At 40.6% G+C, this 27,152-nt stretch overlaps 1 protein-coding gene across 6 annotated transcripts in view; it reads right to left on the reverse strand.

Moving 5' to 3' along the window:
* Nucleotides 1-11: 11 nt before the first annotated feature.
* The window catches only part of kank1a (KN motif and ankyrin repeat domains 1a), a 67,746-nt gene continuing 40,605 nt past the window's right edge, over nt 12-27,152 (reverse strand). For 5 of the 6 annotated variants that reach the window (XM_042488666.2, XM_042488668.2, XM_042488667.2 and 2 more), the window contains 10 exons: nt 13,347-15,944; nt 10,051-10,215; nt 7,505-7,613; nt 6,725-6,946; nt 6,158-6,245; nt 5,175-5,394; nt 3,142-3,284; nt 1,998-2,198; nt 1,043-1,141; nt 12-953 (listed from right to left, as the gene is read on the reverse strand). In XM_042488666.2, coding sequence (XP_042344600.2) covers nt 891-953; nt 1,043-1,141; nt 1,998-2,198; nt 3,142-3,284; nt 5,175-5,394; nt 6,158-6,245; nt 6,725-6,946; nt 7,505-7,613; nt 10,051-10,215; nt 13,347-15,944 — 3,908 coding nt within the window. In that variant the 3' untranslated portion in view covers nt 12-890. The remainder of the gene's footprint in view (nt 954-1,042; nt 1,142-1,997; nt 2,199-3,141; nt 3,285-5,174; nt 5,395-6,157; nt 6,246-6,724; nt 6,947-7,504; nt 7,614-10,050; nt 10,216-13,346; nt 15,945-27,152) is intronic. The other variant, XM_042488669.2, reaches the window with a different exon arrangement.

Genomic DNA, 27,152 nt, shown 5'->3' on the forward strand with positions numbered 1-27,152 from the left:
ACACAGACCCATAATCTTTAATCGATGTTTATTGTTATATGGCGAAGTCTCAGGCACTTCAATTCTCACGGGAGGATGAAAGTCAGTACCTGGATGACCACTAGAGGAGGACAGACAGCTTTATATTACACATGAGAGACAGACAGAAAGACAAAAAAAGGAGAACTAAACTCTAAAGACCACCGTATGTACAATGAAATACATATATCTGCATTAAAAACTATACTTTGATAAATATATAACTTCATGGGTCGTAGTAAGCAGTTATAGGAAATATTCAAAATACTGTGATTCTTCTTTTTAAATAGATACAAAGGATTTGTATAAAAGTACAATTTTTCTCCAGTCTAGGTCTATTCGTTGATGCGTTCATCCACGTGAGTTGTACATGTACTGCGGAGAGCTAGGCGCACATGTGTGAGGCCGGGATGTCGAGGCGAGCAATATATACAGGAAATACTTCCTCTAACATGCGGGTGGATTATTCTCCATCTGTCTGCTCAAAAAAAAAAAAAAAAATTCACAAATGTTTTGGTGCTCTTGAATGATCAACATTGAGCTTTAGAAATAAAAAAAGTCAAATTAAAACAAAAAGAAGAGAAAAACAAAACAACAGAGAAAGGAGGGGAATAAAATGGCATTTAGTAGCTGAATTTGTGTCCGTGTTGGTTTGCTGATTATTTCAGCCAGGATCTGACGGGACTCGAGGCACCAGCTGGTTACATTCATATTCAAAGGGCACTTTGGGCTCGTCACTGTGCACATAAATAAAAATATTTCCAGAAATCTCATTGGTTGGTTGGTGATTAAGTCCCTCATCCAGCTGTGGGTAAGGCATCGTTCAGCGTGAACCAATAGCAGCGCAGGGTTTGTAGGGAGAGGCGGGGCCTTTAATCAAACATGCCCCTCCGAGTGGGACTTGGTGACGTCTTTCTGCCGAGTCGAGGAGTCCCCTACAATATAAATGTGTGAATGGTTAATGTGACAGTCGACACGTAAACAGACCTGAAATTAAAAACAGTGGGGAGTGACAAGGACGTACAGGTGACTGAGCTTTGGAGAAGTTTACGTGTGCGTAAAGCAACACGGCGATGTCCTTGTGTCCTGCTTCCAGAGCGATGGACAGGGCGTTACTCTCATCCTGAGGAGAAGACGACAAAGATGAAAAATACAAGAAGAAGAAATGCAGAATAACAGAACAGTTTGAGAAGCTGGGAAAAAAATCAGCTACCTGATGAGATTAACTTGAAAAATGAAAACCCAGTTTTGCTGTCTAACATGAAATACGGTTGATTAAACAAGTCATAATAAAAGTTAAGAGGTTTGAGGGCACTTAAAGGCAGATTAATTAAAACAGACACAATTTGGACAGTTAATAAAATAGTAAAGGGCGATTACATAGATTACAGACAGATTACATCAACAGACTAATTAAATATTAAAACTAATAATCATAACAATGACTGAATATAAGACTTTAAGAGGAAAACAGGAAAAATATGTCTAGCTGCTGTTCAGGCAAAGTAACAACTACAATAAAAAATTCAACAAGAATCCACATAAACGTCCACAAATGTTCAAACAATAGCATAAACTTCAAAATTATTAAAATAATTAAGTGAAAAGCTGCAAAACTTCAGATTTGAAAAGCTGCAACTGTTAAATGTTTTTGCATAACAAAATAAGAAATGATTAGCAAAATAGTTGCCTGTTCATTTTATGTCAGTCAAGTAACTGATGAACAGACTAATCACTTTGGCTGTACTTGTATGAACTGTTGAGTAGTGTAATCAAACATATTTATGGCCTCTTTGTATTATTCTAAACAAAATCTTAATTTGTTAAGTTACTAAAAGATGTTCAATTATTGTAGTGGAATAAAAGTACAATTTTCCCTCTGAAATGTGGTGGAATAGAAGTATTAAAATCAAAATGCTCAAGTACAAGTACCTCAAATTTGTACTTAAGTAGTTGAGTAAATGTATTTGGTTACTCACGCTGTCGCTCAGCGTGGCGTCGCAGCCGGGTTGAGCCAGCAGCAGTTTGACGATCTCCACGTGTCCGTGTTCGCTGGCGCACATCAGCGCCGTGGAGCCCTCGTCGTCCTGGATGTTGACGTCGGCCCCATGAGCCAGCAGGGCCCGAACCATGTCCATCCTGCCGTGACTGACCGCCAGCATCAGCCCCGTCTGACCCGCCTGAAACAGGAACAACAGCATTCAAATCATCAATGAAAACAATTACAATCTCTAAATCTTCATGAAATATCTTAAAATATCTTTGTTTGATCTTCTTCTTTTTGCACATCTGAAGATCAGAATCAGTCACCTCCTTTTAGAAAGATTTTTGCATATGCTACTTCACTACTGTATTTCCAACATTTTTTTATCTGTTTTATATTGTTACCATGGTAATTTTAAATTACTGTTTGATATTTTATTCTATTTCATTTTTTATTATTAATATTATTATTATTATTATTATTATTATTATTATTATTATTATTATTTGTCTAATTCAGTTGCCTCACTGTAGAATTATATATACAGTAACTGTGTGACTGTATTAGCGCTGGGCGATATGACTTAAAAAAAAATACTTCTAGGCTATATCACAATACATGATATATATCTTGATGTTTTGAAATTTCTTGTGAACTACTGTAGACTAATAACATATAAAATATGCAATATGTAATATTATGTAATAAAGCAAATTTAATAAATTAAATTAAATTCTGCAGACAGAACTTAAATACAAACAAAAGGTGTGTTCAGTTGTACATCTCATGATGTCTGCGAAACTGTTCAAATTTCAAATAATTACCTCCTTTTACCACTTGGTGTCACCAAAGTGCAATTTTTACCCACATCAGGTTACACATCCCCATCAGAACTTAAACTTTCTCCTAAAATCTTTTGCAGTTAAGGCTTTAAAATGAGGCTCATGCACATTATCTGTTTTGTGTTTCGGATTTATTTAACATCTTTAATAAAGCCGGGACATCAGCTGATTCCTGCGTCTCCTTGGCTTTAAGCAGCTTAATTTGGATGCTCGATTTGTCCTTCATTTCTATGCTCACTGAAACCTGAACTGTGTGTTTTAGCCCTGCCGCTGACCTCTGACCTCTCAGTCACTGACCTGGCTGGCTCGAGCGTTGACGTCGCCCTTGCTGAAAAGCTCCTCCACAATTCGCATGTCCTTAGGCGTCTCCACTGCGGCCAGCGCTGCCAGCATGATGGGTGTGTATCCTGCCTTGTTCTGCTGGTTCACATTACACACATCTGAAAAACACACACACACACACACACACACACACACATAGACAGAGACACACACACACACACACACACACACACGTTAAAGCACTCTGCAGCAGCTGAAGGGACACTTGTTCAGTGCGGGTGGTCCCAAAGTGTGCTGCGACTCTGTCTGTGATTGACTCGTCTCTGCCCGTCACTCAACAACACAGTAATGTACGAGGACGTGCGTCAGGCTGGTGACTTCTCGTGGGACCATGATGCTTTGTGTGGACCCTAAAGAACTCGTCCTTGGAAAAAGAGACGGGACATTCGATGGGAGGTGAGGCGGGTCTGAGGGAGGCTGTCCTGCCCACTGAGGGGAGGAGAGGTCTGAGGAACTGGCAGGACAAAGACTACAATGGGGACAGGGGGGTGGACTCGCTGTTATAGAGCACAAGGACACAAAAGGCAGCGGAGACAAAAGGCTTTTAGAGCAGCGAGTGGCCGGGACCTCATCACACTCTATTGAGCCTCAGAGGGGTCGCTGCGAGGCAGTGGAGGAGGAAGTACTCAGTTCTTTCCCTTAAGTACTAATACCACCTGTAACAACACTGATACAAGAAAAAGTGCAATAAAAATGTTACTTAAGTAAAAAAAATCTTCTTAAAAGGAATACTAAATGATATTTGTGTATCAACAGAACTTTTTACACACAGATTGTGTGATAGTGCTCCTACTACGTCCCTTCTTTATGCATCCTTTGCATTTTTACACAGAACCAATCAATGGTAGCATCATGTTTCTCCAGTGTGTGATTTTAGACAGCATGCTGGCATTGCAGAGTCAAAAGAAGCATGACATTTAACACAACAGCGCCGGCCTCTACTGTAGCAAACAACATATACATCATCAGCGCTTTCTAAACGATAACAACAGCACCAGAGGCTCAAAATGATTGTATTTTGAGAAAAAATATTGTACGTCAGTCACAATTACGAGAACTAACAGGTTAAATTTATAACTTTAGTAAACAAGTATTTTTAACAACTGTGTCAGTTTTTTTTCCAGTGTGCTGACGTAGTGTATGAGTGGATCGATGAATTACAAGACAGCCAACTAAAAGCCTTTTGATACTTTAAATTAAAATCTTTAAGGGCATAGCTCTAGCTAATTAAATAAATAAATAACATTAAATAACATCACTTATTGTAAGTGTCACAATGGCCAAATTATTGTATAGTATTGCAATTGTGGAATTAATATTTGTACATCCTCCAGAAGGCAAAATTATCATAAAAATACAATTAATATCGTACATATGGCAACACTGAATGGCACAACATGGCAAAAACAAGTTTACTGTCTCTGTTTTATGGTCGCTGATCAGTTCATCGACTCAGAGGGTAAGGAGCTCCCACTATTTTCACCAATTTGAGGACATTTTGGGACACTTCTTCTTTTTAAATTTGCTGCTGACGCAGAAAAAAACTGAAAATTCTTGATGAGTTGACTAGAAGAGGACCACATTTAATAACAGCAAAACTATATCAAAACATCCATTTACAGACTCTCGCACAAGTTGTGCAGTATATTGCAAGTCTCATTTATCCAGTCGTATCCTCAGCACTTCCCAAAAAGACTTATCTTTGCTCTCTTCAAGGCCAGAGTCCACTGACAAAAAATGTAATTTTACCTCACTGAACACAGGAGCTGATCTACTGCTGCATCGATCGACATTTGATTTTGATTTCTGTATTTTAAAGTCTTAGTATGGACTGACCGAATGTCATACAGTAACACAAAAAACCATACCAAAAATATGCTACAATTAAGCTGTGAACTCAACACAAGCAAACTGTTTTACAATCTGCCATCATGCTAACGTGCTGCTCAGCTTATCTCAGTTTTACAGCATCATCCAGCTGCTCTCACCTGCATCCAGCAGCTTCTTCACCACCTGGAAGTTGGAGTGCGACACGCTGTAGTGCAGCGCCGTGTTACCGTTGCCATCAGCCATGTTGACGATGTGGCGCAGCACTGCCGGCGAGATGCCCCCGAACGCCCCGAGGTAGTCCTCCACCATGGCCGCCACCGCCGCCTTCTGGCTGGACACACGAAACCATTCGTGCTGCACCGTGTTCAGACAGGCTCTCTGAGGAGGCGAAGGGGGACTCGTTAGTGATTAAACACAGTGTGTGTGCCGTGTTGTATAACGATGTGGGAAAAAACTCCATGTTCATACATGCTGAGACCCAAATTTATCTATAAAATTAACCTTTAAAGCCACAGTGTGAAGAATTACTGACTTCTGTTAAACAGAAACAGTGGTGCACGCACTGCAAGCTGCTAAAAATGGTGTATTTGGATTAAAAGTTAAACCAAGTCTGAGTGTTAAAACAGTGTTATAACACCAGCAGTTTACCCTTCTCTTGATAGTTATGTGCTTTATAATTAATTTTATGGCATTTTAGGGTAAAAAAGGAAACAAGTGAAAGCATTTTGCATAACACAGCATATAATTTATTATGAAATCTAGAGAATCAAGAAAATTTAAAGTTCCAGCACAAACCCGGATGCTCAGGTTCACCCTTATTTATAGTTACAAAAGAGGAAGAGAATCATGCATTTCACATATCACTTCATCAGATTTGCCCTGTGTTTAACCAGCATCAGCTGTTCCATTAAAATCATCATGTGCTCACCAGCAGAGGATGAGAGAGGTGTGTGCGCGTTAGATTAAAACACTGGTATTAAGAGTGCACCATGTGAGAATCAACATTTCAAATTGCATTGATCTTTTTTTGTTGAATATTGTTAACTGTAATCCCGCAGCTTCAAATAATATAAAACACAACAGATTACTATATCAAGTACATCTGAGTATGACAACAAAAAAATCAACAAAAAAAACTCACCAAATCTTTACTGCTCACAGCTTTTGGGTCACTGAGGTGAGTTTTGAGAACATTGCTCGCAGCCAGCATCTTCTCACTCAGCTCGTACCTTTGGGGACAATCACACATTATTGCTTTAACATTCATATAATTGTTCCATAGTACAAAACATAACTACATTCATATAGTCGCAGCTGTTTTATATGATTGTGTCGCATTATTTGCATTTTTTTAGATGTTGATTGTATAAATGATCAAATATTTATCATTATTATTATTCAGCGAGTTACGTGCTGTGTCTGAGGTGAGACTGGAGAGACATCTCCAGCTTTATTGGATAATACAGGTTTGACTCTTTTCTACTAATGATCTTAGCTTCAGCTCATCATAAATGTTATGAAATTAAGTTATTTTTATCTATTTGTTTTATTATTATTATTATTTCCTATGTATACAGTGTATCGCTTATTTTGGTGTCACTGCTGCTTTCAAATCTTTCTGTGATTGCTGTAGTTGATTGATTTCCGTTATTGCATTTATATGTATTTCAGTCTCTTTTGGGGGGGTCAATACTTGTCTTTAACCCACCTCTCTCTCATCTCCTGCTTCTCTGAACTTTCCTCTTCGTCCTTCTTCTTCACGTCCTCGGCTCCCTCGGGCTGAAACTCCTCCCTGGTGCTCTTTCCCTCCACGTTCTTAAATTCCTCCTCCTTTCCTCCGAACTCCTTCTCCTCCTCCTCCTCTTCGTCCGACCCTGAAGAGCTGCTGTCCTCTGAGCTGGAGTCGTCGCTCGATGTCGTCTCATAGCTGCTTCGCCACAAGGGGGCGACAGAAGCACAGGATGTAAGGACTCAGGTGAGCACAAAAACCCCTCAGTTATCATGATGGTATTAAGCCTTTGAAACCTGGACAGAATAGTTTGATTTCTTTCAAAAGCATGGGAAGAAGGCAATGAGCACACTAGGAAAAAATACGCTATCTGGACATCTTTTACTAGCTCAAAAAAAAATTAAAAAAGAAAAAAATCTACTAATTTCTTGCAATTTGTGTTTCTCATTGCCATTTTTTCCATGTTTTTTGGAAGAAATCAAATCAAATTTGCTCAGGGTTCGAAGTCCTAACACCGATCCAGGTTTTAAAGGGTTAACAGCACCATGTGGATGTTAACAAGTCAAAGTTTAAGAGGAAAAAACATCGGCACAAAGACCTTATAAATGTAAAACGACAGCACCTTTAACCTCTTTGGAGACTTAAAAACACAAAATCACCATGTTAAAAACATCTAACAGGCCTGTTAAAATGCTCAGTGAAAGATAATCTACTCAAAAATTTATGACAGCGAGTAAGTCATATATTTTTTTGACTCACCCTCCGTTCACCCCGACAAACTGCAGGTTTTTCTTGGTGCCGTTGGAGTCGGGTCGGCCATCTTTCTTCTTCATGATGGATTTCAGGGCGCTCGGGCTGCACGGCTGACCTGAAGAGGAGAAAAGTGAACACAGCAGGATGATATTTAGACAAGCAGATCACACTGTAGTCGATCACAAAGTGCACACAACTTAGTGAAAGAGACACGACACGGCCTTCCTTGGCTTCCATATCTTTCCTGCAGTTTTATCCTTCTAAAATCTCCTTTCCTGCAACTTCAAAAGTCTCCTGCAGTTAACAACAGCACTACATAACTAACAAGTCCGGTCAGTTCATTTACAAGCAGCCCGATAACGCCTGAGTGAGCCACTAAAGGTTCTCTGACATGATCGAGAGCTTTGGCAGAGAGCAAAGTAGCCATTAAGTGTCCGTCTCACGCTCTTTCCAAAGCACTCCGTCAGCGTGGAGCTGCAAGTTGCCCCGAAGCCTGAAAGTATCTCAGTCATTTTAAACACAGGCCTCCGAAAACCAAAATACCAGCACAGAGCCAGAAACACTCAGCACATCTGCCAAGACTTGCCCGGATTCGAGGGGCCTCTTTCACTGCTCCGGGGGACAGCCGAGTGTGTGCGTGGGAGAGTGTGCGTTCGTGTATCAACACGCATGCAGTTGCATATGTCTACAGTGGCGTGTGCACGCTCAGTAGCAACGGAGTCATTCGGCACGTTTCCCATGTTTTGACAGGTGGGAGCGTGACGAGGGATCCAGGCTGATGATGTTTGCAGCCATGTTTTTACCTGTTGCCTGGTTTACGGCGGTAGAACGTAACAAGTACATTTACTCAAGTACTGCACCTAAGTACAGTTTTGAGGTCCTTGTATTTTACTTGAGTACTTCCACTTTACTTTCTACATCTTGGAAACAAATATTGTCTACATTATGCACTACATTTATTTGATAACTTTGTTTTCTTGCAGATTTTGATTATTTATACAAAATATAAAACGACCAATAACTTAAAATGTATGATTACAGACTGCAGAATTTTTTAGGTGGTACCTTGGTACTTCTCAGTATTTGTTTTTTATCTTGTGTGTGTGTGTGTGTGTGTGTGTGTGTGTGTGTGTATTTCCCTTTTTAAAATAATTCTGTTTCCCCTCTCTAAATTTGGATGCTTTTGCAGCTCTGTTAACACAGCGCAGGTGGAGCTCGTCATGAGTCCTTTTTCCCCCTCAGCAGCCGTTGGGGTGGATAATTGACCTGTCAATCTGGTCAGAGCTGATCAGATCAGATCGATGGAAGAGAGGAGCAGCTGCTGCAGAAACGAACATTTTGACCCAGTGCAATTAATGGTTAAATTTCAATTTCACTGTGCTTGGTGTACTGCTGCTCCATCTGTGCCCAGAGTACGCTCTATGCACCAAGAGTGAGGCAAAATCAATAAACGAATGGTATTTATATTCCAACAGCCCTCCTCCATGAACTTTCTAGCTCCACAAACATAAAATCAATACGTGGCAGCAGATGTTTTAGTTGTGGCAAGCCGCCACAAATAAATCAACGTGTGGGAAACCCTGGATTGCACTTTATTTTTAGTTTTTTTGATAAAAAATAGCTCCACCTTTACCAGCTGCAGCATTATTGATAAGCACATTAATGCATAAGTTTAATAACATAATATATATCATTCTGAAATGGACCACTCTGCATAACGAGTTCTTTCACCTTTACTACTTTAATATATTTTAATGCTAATTATAAAGAGTTCACAGTAATTTCATACTTTTACTTAAGATTTTGAACCCAAGACTTTTATTTGTTAAAGAGTATTTCAAAATGGATCTGCATTTGTATAGTGCTTTTCTAGTTTTTCAACCACTCAAAGCTCTTTCACACTACGAGTCACATTCACCGAGTCACACACACACACTCACACACTGGTGACTGAGGCTACTGTACAAGGTGCCGCACACTGATGAAACAGCCATCAGGAGCAATTTGTGGTTCAGGACCTTACCTAAGCACACTTCGACATGTTGACTGGAGAAACTGAATTAAACCGCCATCCTGCCCATTAAAGAACGACTGGACGCTGTACTATTGCTACTTTTACTTAAATCAAAGACCTGAATACTTCTTCAATCACTGCTGGTTTGTACACAAAGTATGTCTCAAACCAATAAGGACATTTTTCTTCACCAGACGTATTTTAGGCCTTTTTAGATATAAATAACCAGGAAAATATGCAGCTATTTCTAAACCAACTGTAATATTATCAAACTCACCACCAAGCCCATTTTTCTGTTTAAAGAATGCATTTTTAGCGAGCTAACCAAAACCTCACAATCTGGTCAGATAACTATCACTGTCCTTCTTGAAAAATACGCCGCACACTAATAACAACCTCCACAGCTCTGCTTTTCATTTGTACAGCGACACACTGGATTTCAAAATAAAACAATTACCAGTTTTTGCAATAACGCCGCAGTATCTTAAACACACCGACAAAACTAACAGAGGATTCCCATCTGGTCAAAAAGTCGTACCATGTAGTGCTGTGGACATCTGCAGGTCCATACGGCTCTTCTGCTCAGCTGCACTGATCTGCTGCTGCTGCTGCTGCTGCTGCGCAGGTGTGTTGGCAGGTTTATCTGCAGCCGTCAGGCCCGCAGAGGTCTTCTCAATGTGTGACCGAAGCTGCTGACTGCTCTCTGAGAAAGAAAAGAGACCAAAGTCAGTATTCAAATGCAGCAGCAGAACAGGACTGAAAGTCTAATGTCATTAAAAAAGGTTCTCTGAGGAGTTTCAGTTGCTGCATAGAAATGGTATTATAAGCAGGACCCTGCATTGTGTGAAACTTTTATGAGGAAATATATAAGAAGTGTAACGAATATAAATATGTTTGTCAAGTCTTAATGACAGTTTGCTTGAAACGTCACTTTGGTGCATTCAATTAGTGATAACTGGAGCCATGTAGTGTGCACCTGTAGTGTACGAGCCATTTTTTGCCTTTTTACTTTTCACTCATGTTTGGTTCAGCAACTGCTTCAAGTTTGGACTCCTAAACTTTTGCTTCTTATATACAGACGCACGCACGCACGCACGCACGCACGCACGCACGCAAACACACACGCACATGCAATTAGGAGCAACTATTTCCACTTTTCCTTTAACTTTCTTATGACATAAAACTCCTCAAAAAATACAAACAAAAAAGTATTAAAAAAGTATCTTAAGGTATCTTACCAGATATATTCTAATGATAAGGTGGTTGCTGTAAGTTTAATTCTGTTTTATCCAAATAATGCTCAATAAAGTGACAATAAAATTCAACTACAACCAGCTGAATGCTTAAAAAAAGAAAAAATTTCACATTTGCTCTTACACAGAAATACAACTCCAACCATCAGCGTCTTCAGTGGTGGAAGTATTCAGACCCCTTAATTAACCCTCTGACACCTGGAGCAACATCTCTTTTCTGTGCTGCTTTCAGATGCCTTTCACAGGTATTTCACCCTTTGAACCTGAGCAAAAAACATTTGGAAAAAAAGGCAATGAGGAAAAAAAGTTCCATCAATTGCAAGAAATTGGTAGATTTAAAATTAAAAACTTAAAAATTACGTTTTTAAAGCTACAAAAAAAGGTAGGGAAAATTATTTATAGTTAGAATAAATACATATTTAAAATTATGTAACAGAATTATAATATTTTAAAGCATTTGTAATTTTCTTTTCTTTAAAAAAAACAACATTATTCTCAGGTAATTTTCGTGTACTTTTTAAAATTTCTTACAAATTTGGAATCATTTCTCCTTCGTTGCTCATTGTCTTCTTCCATTATTTTTTTAAGAGAAATAAAGTAAATTTTCTCAGGTTTAAAGGGGTTAAGTAAAAGTACTAATACCACATTGTGAAAATACTCTGCTGCAAGTAAAAGTCCTGCATTCAAAACTTTAGGTAAAAGTATGTATCTACTAAGTTTGCTTAAAGTACGAAAAGTAAAAGTACTCATTATGCAGCAAAATGTTCTGTATTTGATACTTTTGGATTAAAATTACAGCTGCACAAGTGTGTTTGTTACATTTTACTGCTGAAGATGTTTCAGGTGGTGCTTTATAAACTGTAAAGTAGTTTGATCTACAATACTGCATCATATTTTACTACAGAGGAGCACTTGAACAAATGTACTGAGCTGAATTCCACCACTGACCTCCAACCACATTTTTAACATAATCTTCTTGTGTTCAGCGCTGTGATGAAACCGACATCATTTACTAGAGCAGGAACTGCGTCTGGTTTGTAAGTCCACATTCCAGCAGAGGCCAGAAACTGAGCAGAAACGAGCTCGCACACAACACAAGACAATCGGCCAGCGTTCATGTGCCAGCCGGCATGAATGCATGTTATGTAACTCAGAAGGAGCCATGAATCAGCATCAACAGCGAGGTGTTAGTGAAGGCAGCAGCGGCCCCGCAAAAACAACAAGAGGCCGATTGGTGCGACGTTAACTGGTTCCCAAAAAGAAATGAGCTCATTGTTGGTTCATGTCCAAAGCCCCCCGCCGCATTTTTCAGGGTCAGAGATAACTTTGGCCTGTCCGATCCAATCAGAGTTCTCTGTAGACGGTGTGTGAACACTCTAACCACCAACCCCCCCCCCACACACACACACACACACACACACACAATCCTCTACAGCAAAGCTAAGACTGTCCTAAACTACATCTTATTTTGTCACTGCTGCACATCATCTCTACAGTTGTTTTATTCCCCTTTAACCCTTCGAAACCAAAGAAATTAGTTTCATTTCTTTAAAAAACATAGGGAGAAGGCAACAAGCAATAAACAAGACATGGCCCAACAATTTGCAAAAAAAAAAAAGGGAAAAGTGTTAAATTTTTTTTACCAAAAATATGCACACAAAAAGTCAAAAATTAACCATAAAAATAGCTGAAATTTATTTTAAAAAATATATATACACATTTATTTTATATATTTTATTATATTTATCTCTTTAACATAACTTTAAATATAAAATCATAATTACAAATATTATTTTTCTCTATTTTTTTGAATAATTCTATAATAACCCTCACCCCTTAGTTTTCCTGTTTACCTTGTACTCATGTCTGGCAGTTTGTGGGACGTTTCTTGACAAGTTGGTCGTTGCCTTTTTTTCCCCATGTTTTTGAAACCTGAGAAACCTGCTCAGGTTTCAAAGATTCAAATAGCTTGTAAAAGACATCTGAACGCAGCACACTTGTACTTTTTAAAACTAATTTCTTGCTAATTTCAGGGTCATTTCTTTATAAATATCTCACTGCCTTTTGCCATGTTTTTCAAAGAAATTAAGCCTATTTACCCAAATTCCAGGGCGTTAAAAGAGGTACTTGCGAGTGTATCTGGGGTGTTTTACTTTAGGAGTAATTACTCTGGCACCAAAGACAGCATGCACTGAGAATATGAACTCCAAAAGCATTTTATTTGTAATCTTTAAGTGTCCCTGCTCACTGTTTACCTTAAAGAAATAACAATTAAAAGAGACAGACATAAGGAACTAATTTAATCTGTTGTGCAATAAACTGTGAAAGAAAATTAATCAAATCCTCTCTTCAGCACTCCCTCAGGCACCAAATATATGACTGCCTGCTTGACAGCTATTTTGCAAGATACTGTGTGTGTGTTTCTGTGTGTACAGTTTCTATTGTCTGCCCTTGAAACTATGCTCTAATTGCCTGGCATGACTTTCAGCCAATTATCCCATGAACCATTTGTGTTTATGCAACACTTATGAGCACGAGGAACCATCGGCATCCTCAGCGCTGCATGTGGAAGACCTCTTACCTTCGTTTGACTGCAGCTTCAGGATGTCCTCGGCGCTCCCGTACTTCATGACCGAGTTGATGGACGAGAGTGTGCTGACCAGCTGACTGTTGATGGATCCAAACTGGGACTGGGGCTGTCCAAAAGCGTCCGCCAGCTCGCTGTAGTTCTCCGCTAACAGCATTTGTTGCTCCTGCAGCAGTTTCTGCACCCTCTCGATGTAATGGTCCAGTCCAACGCCCCCCTGGGCCTGAGCCTGCGGCGGTGCAGCCTCAACCTCTACGGTCTCTTTGACAGATTCAGCCGGCTGGGAGGGGCCGCATGCAATGTTCCTGGTTTTTAATCCGACCAAGAAGTTCTCGTGGATGCTTACTGGTCCCACCCCACATTCTTTGGTTTTACTCGATTTGCAAAGGAATGACTCCACGTCTGTGGTGGTTCCAACAGCAATCGAACGCATCTTCGCTGTTGCGTGTGCATCTTTGATAAGTCCGTCCCCGGCAGCGACCGTCCTTGTTTCTATCACAGCCGTGTTGGTGTGCTTGTCACACGTAATCAACCCCGTATCAGTGAAAGAGTCAGTCAGGACAACTGTTTTTGTGTTGGTGGATTTGCTCGCAACTTCGGTCTCAGTATTGGTCTGCTGAGTTGCGGACTCAGGAGCAGCCATGACACCGGAGTCCACTTTTTTGACGTAATCTGGGTCCGTTCCTTGTGACACCAGCGTCTTGATGGGACTAACGATCACATCCACTGAACAATCTCCGCAGCCGACTGATCTCGACTCTTTGCTCAACTCCTTCATGGGTTTGCAGAGAGCCAAACTGTCCACTGATTCCTCCGTGTTAACTCCCACCTCGCAAACACTCAGCTCTACGCCGACCTGCTGGTGGCACGTCTCCACCCGTCTCCCTACACACTGGTCTTTGACCTCCACGCGCTCGTGCACCACCCACCGGTCCATCGGGATCTCTGGGCCTGTGCCAACACTCTGCACACTGGGATGACAGGACACTCCTATAGTTTGTAGAGATTTAGCGTGGCTGAATTCCAGATGGTCACCCACGCCAAGGCTGCGCATCTGGACTTTGGCCTCCACGCAGGCGTTGTACATCTCTGGTCTCACCATCAAACCTTTGTCTGCTTTCTTCTTGTTTGACCCACCAGCTGCTTGGAGCTCCAGTTTTAGCTTCCCCATCTCTATCTGGTGAGTGCTCTCTTTCAGCTGCACCTCCAGGCGGTAGATCTTCTCCTTCAGCGACTCGATGGTCTGCTGCTGGAGCTCGATCTCCTTCTCCGCTTCAGTGGTCATGCCCAGCATGGCCTCGGTCACGCCAACCGCAGCGCTGCGCATTTCCTGCCGCTCCGTCGAAACTCCGACATCCTGGAAACAATGTCCATTTGTCCTCTGAGTGGCAGGAAGGTTGTTCATGTTTTCATCAGTAACGATGCCGATGGACTTTTGTTGGATTTGGTTTTGCGTGAGCTTATGAGGCTGAGTTTCCGTCACATTATTGTCCTGGGATGTCCTCTCCAGAGCTTGGACCTCAGCTGCCAGACGTCTGAACTCTTCCAGCCGCTGAGCGCTCTGCTCCTGGGCTTCAGGCTCCATGATGTGCAGCTCTGTTTCCTTCTGGATGGGGCCTGGGTTCTCCATTTGGTCAGCGCTGCCTACACTGTAGGAGCGCTTGCGGAAGCCACCGAGACCTTGATTTTTGGACTGAGCGGCCAATTGTCTTTTCTCTTCCTGCAGAACAGCAATCTTAACCTGTAAGATAGGAATGGTTTTCACCTGCTCCTCCAACTCTTTCAGCTTCTTCAGCGCCACGACCATCTGCTCCCGGATCTGTTGAAGGTGTAGCGGGCTGACGTTTGTCACAGGCGTGGCCATGCCGGAGCTCATGGGGCTGTGGCGGATGGAGCTGCCCATGGATGGTGGGTAGTAGGTGTTGTACTCTCCGTTGGGGAGGTGGCCGTTGATGGGGAGAGGGTGATGGGCGCTGGGGGAGATCTGGCTCGGGGCCATGGAGCCTGAGTAAGAGGACAGCGAGCTGCTGGAGCCCATGCCGCCGAAGCTGGCGAGACGGCGGCGCGGCATGGGCGGCTCGCTGTGCTGCTGCATGAGCAGACGCTCCTGTTCGAGGCGAAGACGCGTCTCCATGAGGGTCTTCTCCACCTGGGGGTTGTGACGAGGGGCAAACCTTGGCGAGGGAGGCGGCAGGAGCAGTTTCTGCTCTGTGATGTTCAGGTACGGTTGTTGTTGGGGGACTTCACAGGCTGCTCTGGAGAGGGTGGGCGTCAGCGGTGCAGCGACCTGCGGCCTGGAGCTGAAGAAGACTGGGGACTGCTTGTCGTCGCTGTTGGAGGAGGACAGGGAGTCTGTGGAGGTCCATTCAGCCTGAGTGCTGCCCCCGCCAGTGCTGCCCCGGGGCACCGCCAAGGGTTTGGACACTTTAGGCTTCCTCTGGATGCTCAGCTTCTTAATGGTGTTGCCCCTCTCGATGTCGTCGACATATTTGAGGAAATCCAGGTCTAGCTGATAACCGTAGGGAGTTTCAACATAGTAGGGGGCCACAGAGTCCTTGTCGTCCTCTGTGCTTGGGCATCTTTGTCCTCTTTCTGAAAGAGACACCACAAGAACATAATGTCAAGTTAACTCTTTAACACCTGGATCAACATCAGTTGTCCTCAACAGTATTTACACCCTTGAAATCAGAGAAAACTGGTTTGATTTCTCTCAAAAAGAAAGCAAAAAAGATAATGAGCAACTTGGCAAGAAATGTCCCATCAACAGCAAAACATAAATAAAAGACGACAAGGAAAATATCTGAAAATTATCCAGAGGTGACTATTAGTTATTATCAAAAAACATGGGAAAAATGTCCAGGAAACTATATTTTCAATTCTTTTAATTATATATTTAAAATTATTTCACAGACAAATACAAAAAATAGAAATCCCCCAAAATATCTTGATGCAGTTATTTGGTCATATCGCCCAGAACTACTGTCAACTACCCCTGGTAAAAAAAATGGCGGACTCCGTGGTTGAGAACCCATTTCCTATGTGGATAGAAAGCCTCATTTAAGGTAACAAAAACACAATAATTCTTTTTATAATGATTCTAGTTCTAATTTTTCAGGTAAAAATATACTAAAGAAAACATAATTATTATAATATATACCATTTCTGGCAATATATCCCCTTAAATCCTGCACACTGAACCTTTAAGAGTTCCGATTTTTGGAAAGACTGCTGCAGGTCAACATGAAGGTAACCTGCAGAGAAACATTTCAAGAATTTAACATGCTGCATTTGTTCCCTGAAACAGCCTAAACGTCAGGTAAAGCGTTAAGTCGTCATAATTTGACAGTGCAAGTCCAAACCCGTCTCAGGTTTCTCACATCTCTGCAGGAAAAACGTGAGTGATAATCATTTTGGCAAGAGGTGGTTTAAGTCAGCCCAAAACTATGTGAGCCAACAAACACCAGATAGCAAGAGGCATGTAAACTGCAAAATAAAAACAAATGCTGCTTGTGCATGTACGATTCAGCCCTGGTGGGGCTTGTGGCGAGCTTGTGAGAAACAAACCGGCTGTTGTTGACAAAGCTAGGACAAGAGATGAGCCACAGGGGTCAGAAAGACAAACAATGTCAATAAGTCCAAAATCCATCCGTTATGTCAACATTTTGACTTTTCAGAGACACAAATGAGTCCCATTTTGAGCCCACAATTTAAAGACAGAAATTAAAACAAAAAAAAAGTGAGTTTCCAAAGTTCACACACTTTGTACAAATCAGTCAAAGCTGCTTAAAGTCCAAACTCCCCTCCCGGTCAGAGTCTATAGAGCCAGTCAGCTTTCCGGGCCATTAGGAGCCTCCACTACGCTCCCACTGTGTTGGCTAAATGCAGCGTCTTGTTCTTGGTATGCCTGGAACTCTGAGCGACTAAAGCAAACAAGGCTGGAAATAAACAGCTCTTCCTCTCCGGTCCACCCCACCGGCTCTGGCTACTTCTTCTCCCTGTCAATCCTTTCCATTCAGCTACAACACAGGGAGGGAATTACAAGGCTTAAAAAAACTGCTGCTAAAACCTCAAAGCCTCATTGTTCACTCACCTCAGAGCAACAGCAGCTCTCTCTCCATTTCTACTCTCCTTCTTCTTCACTCCTTCTCTCTGCTGGACAGGATTTAACTGAGATCTGAGCTGTTTCTTCTCACTCTGTGCACTCTCTTTCTCAATCCTCTCTCCATAAGGGGGAGAGAAAAAAAAAGTTCCACTATTGGTGTAGCACGGCTATGGCGCACTATTGGACAGCTGCCTCCTCCAATCCTGTGAGGCTCTGAGCCCAGAGCTTCCCTTCCCAAATAAGAGTCCTGTTATTCCGTTGGAGGGGAGGTGAACTCATGACAATAACAGCCTGTTAAGACGAATCACTCAGCTACTGTGCATGTCAAACTTTCATACTCTGGTTTATACTTTGCAGAGAAGAAACTGAGTGTTATTTACATGCAGACTCCAACTTTAAGGCCAGGTCGTAAATAAAAAAAAACAAAAAAACAAAAAAACTTTAATCTCCAGAGGTAATGTTAAATTTTATATCAGGTGAGGGTAAAAGTATTCTAGGTAAGTCGTTTTTTTCATTTTGTCACTTTTTATCATTTTTTTCCTAATTATTTTAGTCCGTAAAATGACAAATTAGGTGAGAGGTGCTCATGAAAAAAAGAACTATATTCGATTTAATTAAATCGTCATTAAAATAAACCAGAAAAAGGCAGCACTCAAACGAAAAAAAATAATTTGAAGACGTCACTGAGTTTTGGGAAATTGTGGCCTTTGTCGTCTGCAGAGCAGAAACTGAGGCCAGGTCACATGTAAATAAACTCTGGATACAGCTGACCTTTATTTTTTCAATCTTAAATTTTAATATCAAGTGAGGGTGCAGGTAGCTTTTCTTTCATTTTATCAATGGCTTTGTTTTTTTCACAATTGTTTAGTCAATGAAATGCCAAAATACAATAAAAATGCTCATGAAAAAAAGAAGGATATTCGATTAAATTAAATCTACAGCTTCTTAAATGTGCTGCTTTTCTTTAAAATATGATAGCATAGGGTTTGTAATGGACATTTTTAACTATTCTCTTATATTTTAGAGAAAAAAAAAACTATTGACTAAGAAACTAATCTGCAGAAAATGATCATTTGTTGTTGCAGAACTGATATATTTAAAAACCATTTAACCATTTAAAAAGCTAACATTTCATGACAGTTTGATGGTAAAATAAGAGCTTTTCCTTTATTTTTAGGGACATTTTTTACAAATTTCAATCCCACTTCTCAAGACAAAGCCCGGGTTAAGTTTTCCTCTGCACGGACATGAAATAAGCACATCCTGTTTTTTTTATTGCGTCTGGTATAAATAATCTATGAGGCAGCACAGTCATGGTCTTGCGCTGTCTGGTTTGGAGAACTCTGCTGACCAGCCATGTCTCACACACACATGCACACACACACACACACACACACACACACACACTGAGGAGTGACAGGCGGCCCTCTGGTACCGCAGAGACCCTGAACAGCTGAGTGATGACCTCATGAACGTGGAACTACTGAGGGGGTCACGCTCCAGCGACGGGGACGAGAGCCCGATAGTCTGCTCCAGTTATCAGCAGCTGTTACATTGTCGATTTGACAGGGATTACACAGCAGTTAGACAGCCAGCAGTGACGGGCAGCTCTCTGTCCTGCACTCCATTAAACAGCTAGGAAGTTATTTGTTGTGATATCTTAAAAAAAAGTTCCTCCTTCCTCAACAATCCTCCCCGCCTAAAAATCTGTTTGCATAACCAGCGAATGACACATTTTTTGTCGATGAAGTACCCTTTTTCAAAAACTGAGCTCCACCAACATGACTATACGCTGATAGTATTTAAGGAATCCTAAAAAGGACCTCCACCTAGATTAAACTCTTTCCTTAGCTCTGACTTAGTTTGTTTTTAATGGTCCAGTATAGTAACAAACATAAATAAGTCATTCTGTATGGTGAGTTTCGTGTAGCATTAATTACTCTAATATTGATAATATACAATGATATTATTAATTATTCTAATACTTCAACTTAAGTAAGAGTTTGAATGACAGACTTTGTGATCTTTTACACTGTGGTATTGGTACTTTTACTCAAGTCAATGGTAGGAGTACTTTGTCTGGCTCTGATTTTGGCCATTTCTAACCAAACTAAGAAAAGAAATTTTAGGGTTGAAATGTAAATTAGCGTAAAATTAATTCAATAATCATCATCTATCAAGACACAATACCAAACATCTGCTGGTTCCAGATTCTGCAATGTGAAAATTAAGTTTTATATTAAGCCTTTTTCTGAAGAGATCGCGCTACAGAGCCACCATGAGGTCCTTTTTTTATGCCACCTTTGGATTTTTACACAGAAGCAAAACACGGCTAAATCATGGCGCTCCAGAGTGTGATTTTAGATAGCATGCCAGAATCGCAGAGGCACAATGGGCATGATGTTTAACACAACAGCGTCAGACTCATGTGACCTAAAACACACGCATCAGCAGTGCTTTAAATCGCATCACGTGGCATTAACAATCACGTCCTGTCTTTGTCTTCTGCTTGGAGGGTAAGAAGCTCCCAAAACACAATGTTTTCCCAATTTGAGAGCAATCCCTGCTGTTCTTCTTTGAATAAGCCGCTAACTGTTATCGGCTGCTTCTTAAATCTCCCATGATGCATCGCACGCATCACAAGCCATCAAAACATCACACCTGTGCCTCCCATAATCCCGTACTGCTGGCTGTGTCTCTTAAATAAACACTATTTTGGTGCTACCTCTATCGCCAGCTCAAAGGCTAAATAACTCTGTCACCTCATTCTGCAATCATACTTAAAACAGAACAGCGAGGAGGCATAACAGTGCAATATTCCCACCAACAGGTAGAGGATAAATCAAATATCCCAATGTTGTTCAGAAAAAAGCAATTTAAAGATGTGACTACTATGTTTCACTATTTTTTTTTAACAATTTAGAGACTTAAGCTATCAATTAAATAGGAAACAAATCGACAGATTAATTGGTAATGAATAAAATATACTTAACCACTCCCCCGGATAGTTTGTTTCATCCCAGCGCTCATAAAAACACGAGTTTCTCCAACAGAGCTGAGGAACTAAGCCAACTGGAAATATTTTTTAATTTAAACATTGTGTAAGTCAACAACTTAAAAATAGCCTTAAGAGTTTGGCACAGCGTCCCAGCCCTGCGCCGCTTCTCTCAGCTGGGATATTAAAATATTTCAGCCTAATTATCTAACATTAACTGTACACTCGTTCTGTATAAGCTTTAAAGTGGTCCAAAGAAAATGTGACCGTTTTTCTTTTTTCTACGTCTTGTTCGTCTCTCGCAGATGATTTCCAGGCCGCAGGCTCCAACAGAAACCATGTGCTGACTGAAGAGTTACTATTTAAATTAAACTCAAATACGTTCATATACTAAAGAAGCCACCGTCTAATTATTCACACTTTGTAGTCAAATTCCCAGAAGGAGCGCACGTTTTAGCCTCATGTACTCTGAGTAAAATCCATTTAAATACAACCAAACTTTGGAGCTTCTTATGACTCCTTTGTACTTGAGCAATAAAGATGTTTTGCTTTCTTTTTCTAGATTTTTGCAGCACAATGCAACACCAACTGAAACTTTTCTGAAACTCCTCTTTTAGTAACTTCAGGCCCGTGAACTCTCTCTCCCTGTGTTTGCTCTTAAAACAGTGCGCTGAAGGCCAGCTTTGTGCCTTGATGTTAAAATCTGTGAGGGAAAATATACAACCAAGGCTTTGGCTTATTTTGCACTGGGTCTGTAAAAGTCTAAATTTAGAGCTGACAAAAGTCTTTTAGCATCCACAGTGCCCTCAGAGACAGCACAAATTAAGCTACCGGTCTAAATCTGCCTGCCAGTTGTTTGTTAACCAAACGGTGCACGGAAATCACTGTTTATTCTCTCTTTTTCTAGGTGATATAACACAATTATTGGGTTGTAGAAGTTTAGTTCTCCACATAAACCACATTTCATTTGAGTTATTCTTATTGTCTGCATGAGATATGAATATTGGGGGAGAAACAACATGTTTTATACTCCACTTCTTCATGTTTGCCTAAGAAGAGTGAGCAGTCAGTAATATAAAACAGCAACAAATGTAAATCATGGCAACCATCAGAGGTCCTTGAGCACACAGTCGTTAAAGTGCACACAACATATTAGGCTGCTTGGTGCAGTAGTTTGTGAGATGCAAACTTACACAAACCTGGTGTGAATAATAACTGAGTGGAAAACCAACACACGTGCAGATACTTCATACTTCCATACAAGGCACAAGGGTTAACTGGATGGATTAATGAGTATAAAAATCATATGCGATGACCTTCACAGTCACAGTTAAACACCTACATGTATGGGAGGTTTTGGATTATCAGGATAAAACTATAGTCGAAACACAAATTGAGTTAATATCCAGTGTTCCCGCATATTTTCATAGACAAAGTTTCAAAAGTGGATGACTTTTCAAAGATCCCTAATAAATTTTGTTTTTCTTGCCCTACTTGCCCTGCGTTTTTCGAACAAATCAGATTAAAACCCTTTTCAAACCCAATTCCAGCTAGCAGGCACACATGGGGGTAGACATGAAATGTGGGGGAGAATGAGGAAGTGAAAGTAATGGTAAAGAAAACATTGTTACACATCGTCACATATTAGAAACAGTTTTGAAAAATAAATTTGCGGTCAAGCAAATTTAAGGTGTAAGGTTACCTGCAGAAGATTACTGTAACAAATTCTACTATATACAAAACTTAGTGACTTTTTTCAAAATTTTCAACTATTTTTTTTTTATTAATTCCATGACTTTTCCAAGCCTGGAAAATGTGAAAATATTTTAGAGAGGAGCTGAAGCTCTTTTGGAGGCTTATGTTGGCCAAACACATAACTGAGACACTTCATGTTGATATATCCCTTATTTTTCCTTTTTATTTTGACATAAAACTGACTGTAACAACAGTAAATAGTGAAAAACTGCACCTCTGAGCAGACATCCACAGATATTTCCTCACAAATGCACAAACCCATCGGACAGAAAGATTATTCAGTGCGCTGGTCTCATACACACAGCTGCACAGTGGAATAATACAGTACAGTGCTCACACACACTACATGCACTGAGAGCAAAGTATGATGCAAGTGCCTGGGTGGAGGACGGACACACACAAAACACACACACAAACACACACACACACACACACACACACACACACACACACACACACACACACACACACACACACACACACACACACACACACTGTCCTTTCTCATACAAGCGGCCTGGTATTTCCTGGCTCTGCCTATGAGCTCTATACGCCTAATTACTCACAAGTAAAAGTAGAGCCAACATGTGATCAACACCTCGTACTGCAGCAGCTCAACATCAGGAACAGTGACACACATCCGTCCGTATATATTAAAAAAAAACCCAAAAAACAGGAAACAAAACAAAAAAGACAATAAAGCTGCACATTCCTGCCCTTTTCTAACCAAACACAGGCAGGACGGACGGAGACCGTGATCTATGAACGTCTTCTAGAAACTCACAGGGCCGTGCCAGGCTGTGCTGCCAAATTCAACAACTTAACTCTGTACATGATGATGCAGACTGCAGGAAATGTTTGGGCTTCCTCTGCAAACATTGAGGCAGCTTGAAAAACGTTGCCCACATCGCTCTTTTCTCATAGATGGTCAAGCAAAACAAGTCAAGCCGAGTGTGCAGGCTGTTTTTTTTAACAAACCTGCAACATGGGAAGAAATGAACCAAAACAGCCATTAAGAAACAGTAGGTGTTCCACATTATATTTAGTGTCCTAAATCATGCTTTTATAGGAAGTTTTGGTTGTTTTAGGTGGTTTTGATCAACAGTAAGCTGATATGTAGCTATAAATTGATGTTTGCAACAGGTTTCATTGACGCCTGCACTGTTTTTAATGCATTGTGGTCTCCAAACATCAAACTTGATTCTGTTCAAGTGAAAACAGCTCATGAAGTTAAGTATGATCAGACGGGAATAACAAAACACTTTGTGCATGAAAGCACAAAATGCTGCAAATTATAACTTTTTTTTAAGGATGAAAACTTTCAATAAACTTAACTCATTTTTACAAACCACCACAAACAGAAGTGCTACATGCTTCTGCATATATAGTGGATCGCTCTCATCATCTGCAAAAACTTCTAATTCAATGCAATATTTAAATACATTAATATGATGTCTATTAATAAACACGTTAGATCTTATTTGTTTAATCTGTACAAAAAACAAAAGTGGGAAAAAAAACAGCACAGAAATCTTTGTATCATTTTCACACTTTGGCATCTGTATTGATTAAACAACCAGACATTTGTTGTTAATCTGTGAGATTTAGAGGTGCTAGTAGGTGGATTATTCTAGTTTAAGACAGAGCCGGGCTTGCCGTTTCTCCATGTTTACAGTTTTTACGCCAAGTTCTGCTAAACAGCTGTTTCATGCATAAATCTACTCAAGATGCTGGACTGTTTCTTTAAATGCTGCAAGGCAAATAAATCAGTCCCCTCTGAGAATGATTGAGCATGCAATATCACATATATTGTGCATGCAATATCAGCAATAAAACAATGAAATAGTTCATGTAGAGCACAATGGACTCAGTACATTGCATCTCTAACAGTGTGACCACTGTATTGTGAAGCAAACTGGCTTCAGAAGGCAACGAACAATGAAGCGATTAGTGCTCACTAAAATTACAGTCACACTTATACAAACCGGTTCTACATCTATTCATCAAACCCTGTTGTGTAAAGACACTAAGAGTGAATCAAACAATCCATTATCCTGTTTGGTTTACAAAGACACAGCGCTGTGGCCCTTTGGCACACATTATTATAAGCGAACAGCACTTACACAAACACACAATAGGAAAGTGACTGATGGGGCGCAGTAAGAAAACAGTACCACGGGGGTATTTGAAGCGGCAGCTGGGTAACTGTCCCCGCTGCAGAAAACAAAACCACTTCAGTGGGTTTGAATGAGCTGCGGGGGGTCGACCCCGTCGGCACGACTCTGACCGCTGCTCTCTGGGTTTTCTGTCCGCAACACAGACTGGCGGCATTCAAGTCGCGCCAAAAGCCCTGATGGTCTGCTGTGAGCCGTGACTCAGCCGCTGCAGGGTTTTTATTTTAGACAACCACGACTTCAGTGCATGAGGGGGGACAGGGTTTCCTATTTTTATTGATTTGGCAGCAAACAAAAATCTCTTTTCAGCGTAATTTGTTACCATCTTGTAAAAATATCGACCCTGTGAGGGATATGAGTATAATGATCACTGATGGAGTCAGTATTCAGACTATAACTGCGATAACCAAAAAAAAACGCACACACAGTAAATATTTGTGAAAGAGTGTGTTAAGACATCAGTTCTGAATGCAGTGAATATTACTCATGTTAATTTAGGATCAGCTGAGGTTTTATTTGAAATATGTGACACTGAGGTATCAGTTAAGACTTGCTGCAAAAACCTGGTTTCAAACTAAAAAAGTTAACAGTATTATCTTGTGTGGAGGCTCAAAACCACCTCGCCTGAGTCCAGAACTTTCAATTTGCTCGCTCCATTAAGGTCCATTAACAGCTAGATGGGCAGCTAGCTGTTATAGTTGCATGTAGCAGTGTTTGTGGAGCCATAATGCCTCATATTTTGGAGGTAGGTTAGCCAGTGTCACATTCATTGTTTTTTCATGTTTGTTTTTTTTCACACAAGTCGTTTACATTTGAATCAGGCACTGCTTTATCAAAATTAAGTTCAAAGAATGAAGAACCTCAACCAGTTCATGCACAAATAACTTGTATAATCCATACTGCTATCCAGATTTTGACACTGCATTGTTTTTCTTAATAGAGATGTCTAAACCTGCTCCAGGCTCGGCGACATGTGGCTTGTTTGAAAAAAAAAAACTTGCCCTCGCTCTATTTTTGCGACGCTCTGTGCACCTCCATGATGCTATTTTAGAGCAACAGTAGGACTTTTTGCTTGCTCAGGGCTTAATTAGCTCCGTGAATGCTCTTGCCATTTATATTACATGTAGACAATTGTTTGCACTCCATCTGCCAGATTTTTCACTCGTTTAACTTTATAGATTTGCAATCTTTGCATCTGCACTATTCCCACGTTGTATTGCAAGCAGTTTCTCCTCGGGGTGAACAAAGTTTTGTTTTTTGCATTTATAATAGGACAGTTAGATTGCAGAAAAGGTGGGAGAGAGAGAGGAGGGATGACATGCAGCAAAGGAATTGATGCCGGCTGCTGCTCAGGCCTCAGCATACTTATATATTTATATATTTCTTATATATTTCCATATTTCTCTTTGCTGTTGAGAGTTTTACTCATTTAGGGATCCATGCGGTATGAACTTCGTTGTTTAATTTACACCGTACAGGTAGACAAGTTATCAAGACTACAAAACACAAAACAAAACAAAAAAACTTGCACGTTGTAGCAGTGTAGCCTACCCCCTAAAAAACACTGGATACTAAACTTCCCATAATGCAACACTACCACTTCATGACACCTGTGTAGTAAATGCTTGCATCTTTCAAACTCCACACGTTTACTTTGTTTGCATTTCCATTGAAAACAAATTTAAAAGTCCAAAGACAAAGCTCAGGGAACAGACTTAAAGCTCCTCCAGAGAAGACATTATATCAATGTTTTACAGGCTGAGTAGAATAAAGTAAACTAAATTCATGTGTCAAATCAGTGAAGAAGAAATAGATGCCGCAAACAAAACAGAAACAAAACACAGACAGAGAAATTAAAGCCAGATCTTTCAGATTTTCCAAGACCACCTGATCACTACGGTGAGTCTATGTTGCCCCTCACACACTACACAGGAGCATCTCGGCGTGAAAAGGTTACGCTGTCTTGATGAAATTCTTTGGGTGCAGCAGGTGACCACGTTGGCATGTTAACTGCCAACACTGCAGAGAAGCTATTTTTACAGTTTACAGGGGGGGAGGAGGTTAGCAGCGTTAGCGTAGCATTCCTCAGCAATTTTCACATTTTGTTAAAAGCAGAATAAAATAACACTTTGTTGGGTTTGTAGCCTTTGAAGTGAGTCCACACGTTTTTTTTAAATGATCTATAACATACGTATCCCTCACAGTCGGATACATGGAGGTGGCAGACCGTCCTGGCAGCATCTGTCCTGCATGCTGAGCATTCCTGGAGGGATTTTGGAAGTAGGAAGCTTCACTCTCTCCTGTTAGTCTGGACAGGAATGTGAGCAGTCTGCAGGTGTGTGTGTGTGTGTTTGTGTTCAGAGCTGACAGTGTTTATTTCACACTGAAGAGTCGAAATCTTCCCTACATGATGCACCGTGAGAATGCACACAATCCCAGCGTGTTTCAGAACCACGAGACGTGCAGAAATAACTTACAGAGGAGCGAGTAACTTCATTTTTTTCTATCTGATGACCCAAACTTTAACTAAAAATTCTTAACTGTTCACATCACATGACTGCTTCTGGCTTCCTGTGCATCTCTCCTTTGTTAAATGTTGACTGTAGATGTAACTGTAGATATTATTGATCTGTTGCTCATTTATTCTCACAATAATTGTTATTAATATGCTTAGAAAGATGTTACAAAGCTAGAAATATTAAATGCTACATATGCATGACTTTATCATGACTTTCACTGGTGTAAACTCATACAGTATTTCAGTGCCTGAAAAA

This window comes from Plectropomus leopardus, chromosome 4 (assembly GCF_026936395.1).
Source record: "Plectropomus leopardus strain MGB_pleo_1.0 chromosome 4, ASM2693639v1, whole genome shotgun sequence".
Lineage (NCBI taxonomy): Eukaryota > Metazoa > Chordata > Actinopteri > Perciformes > Serranidae > Plectropomus > Plectropomus leopardus.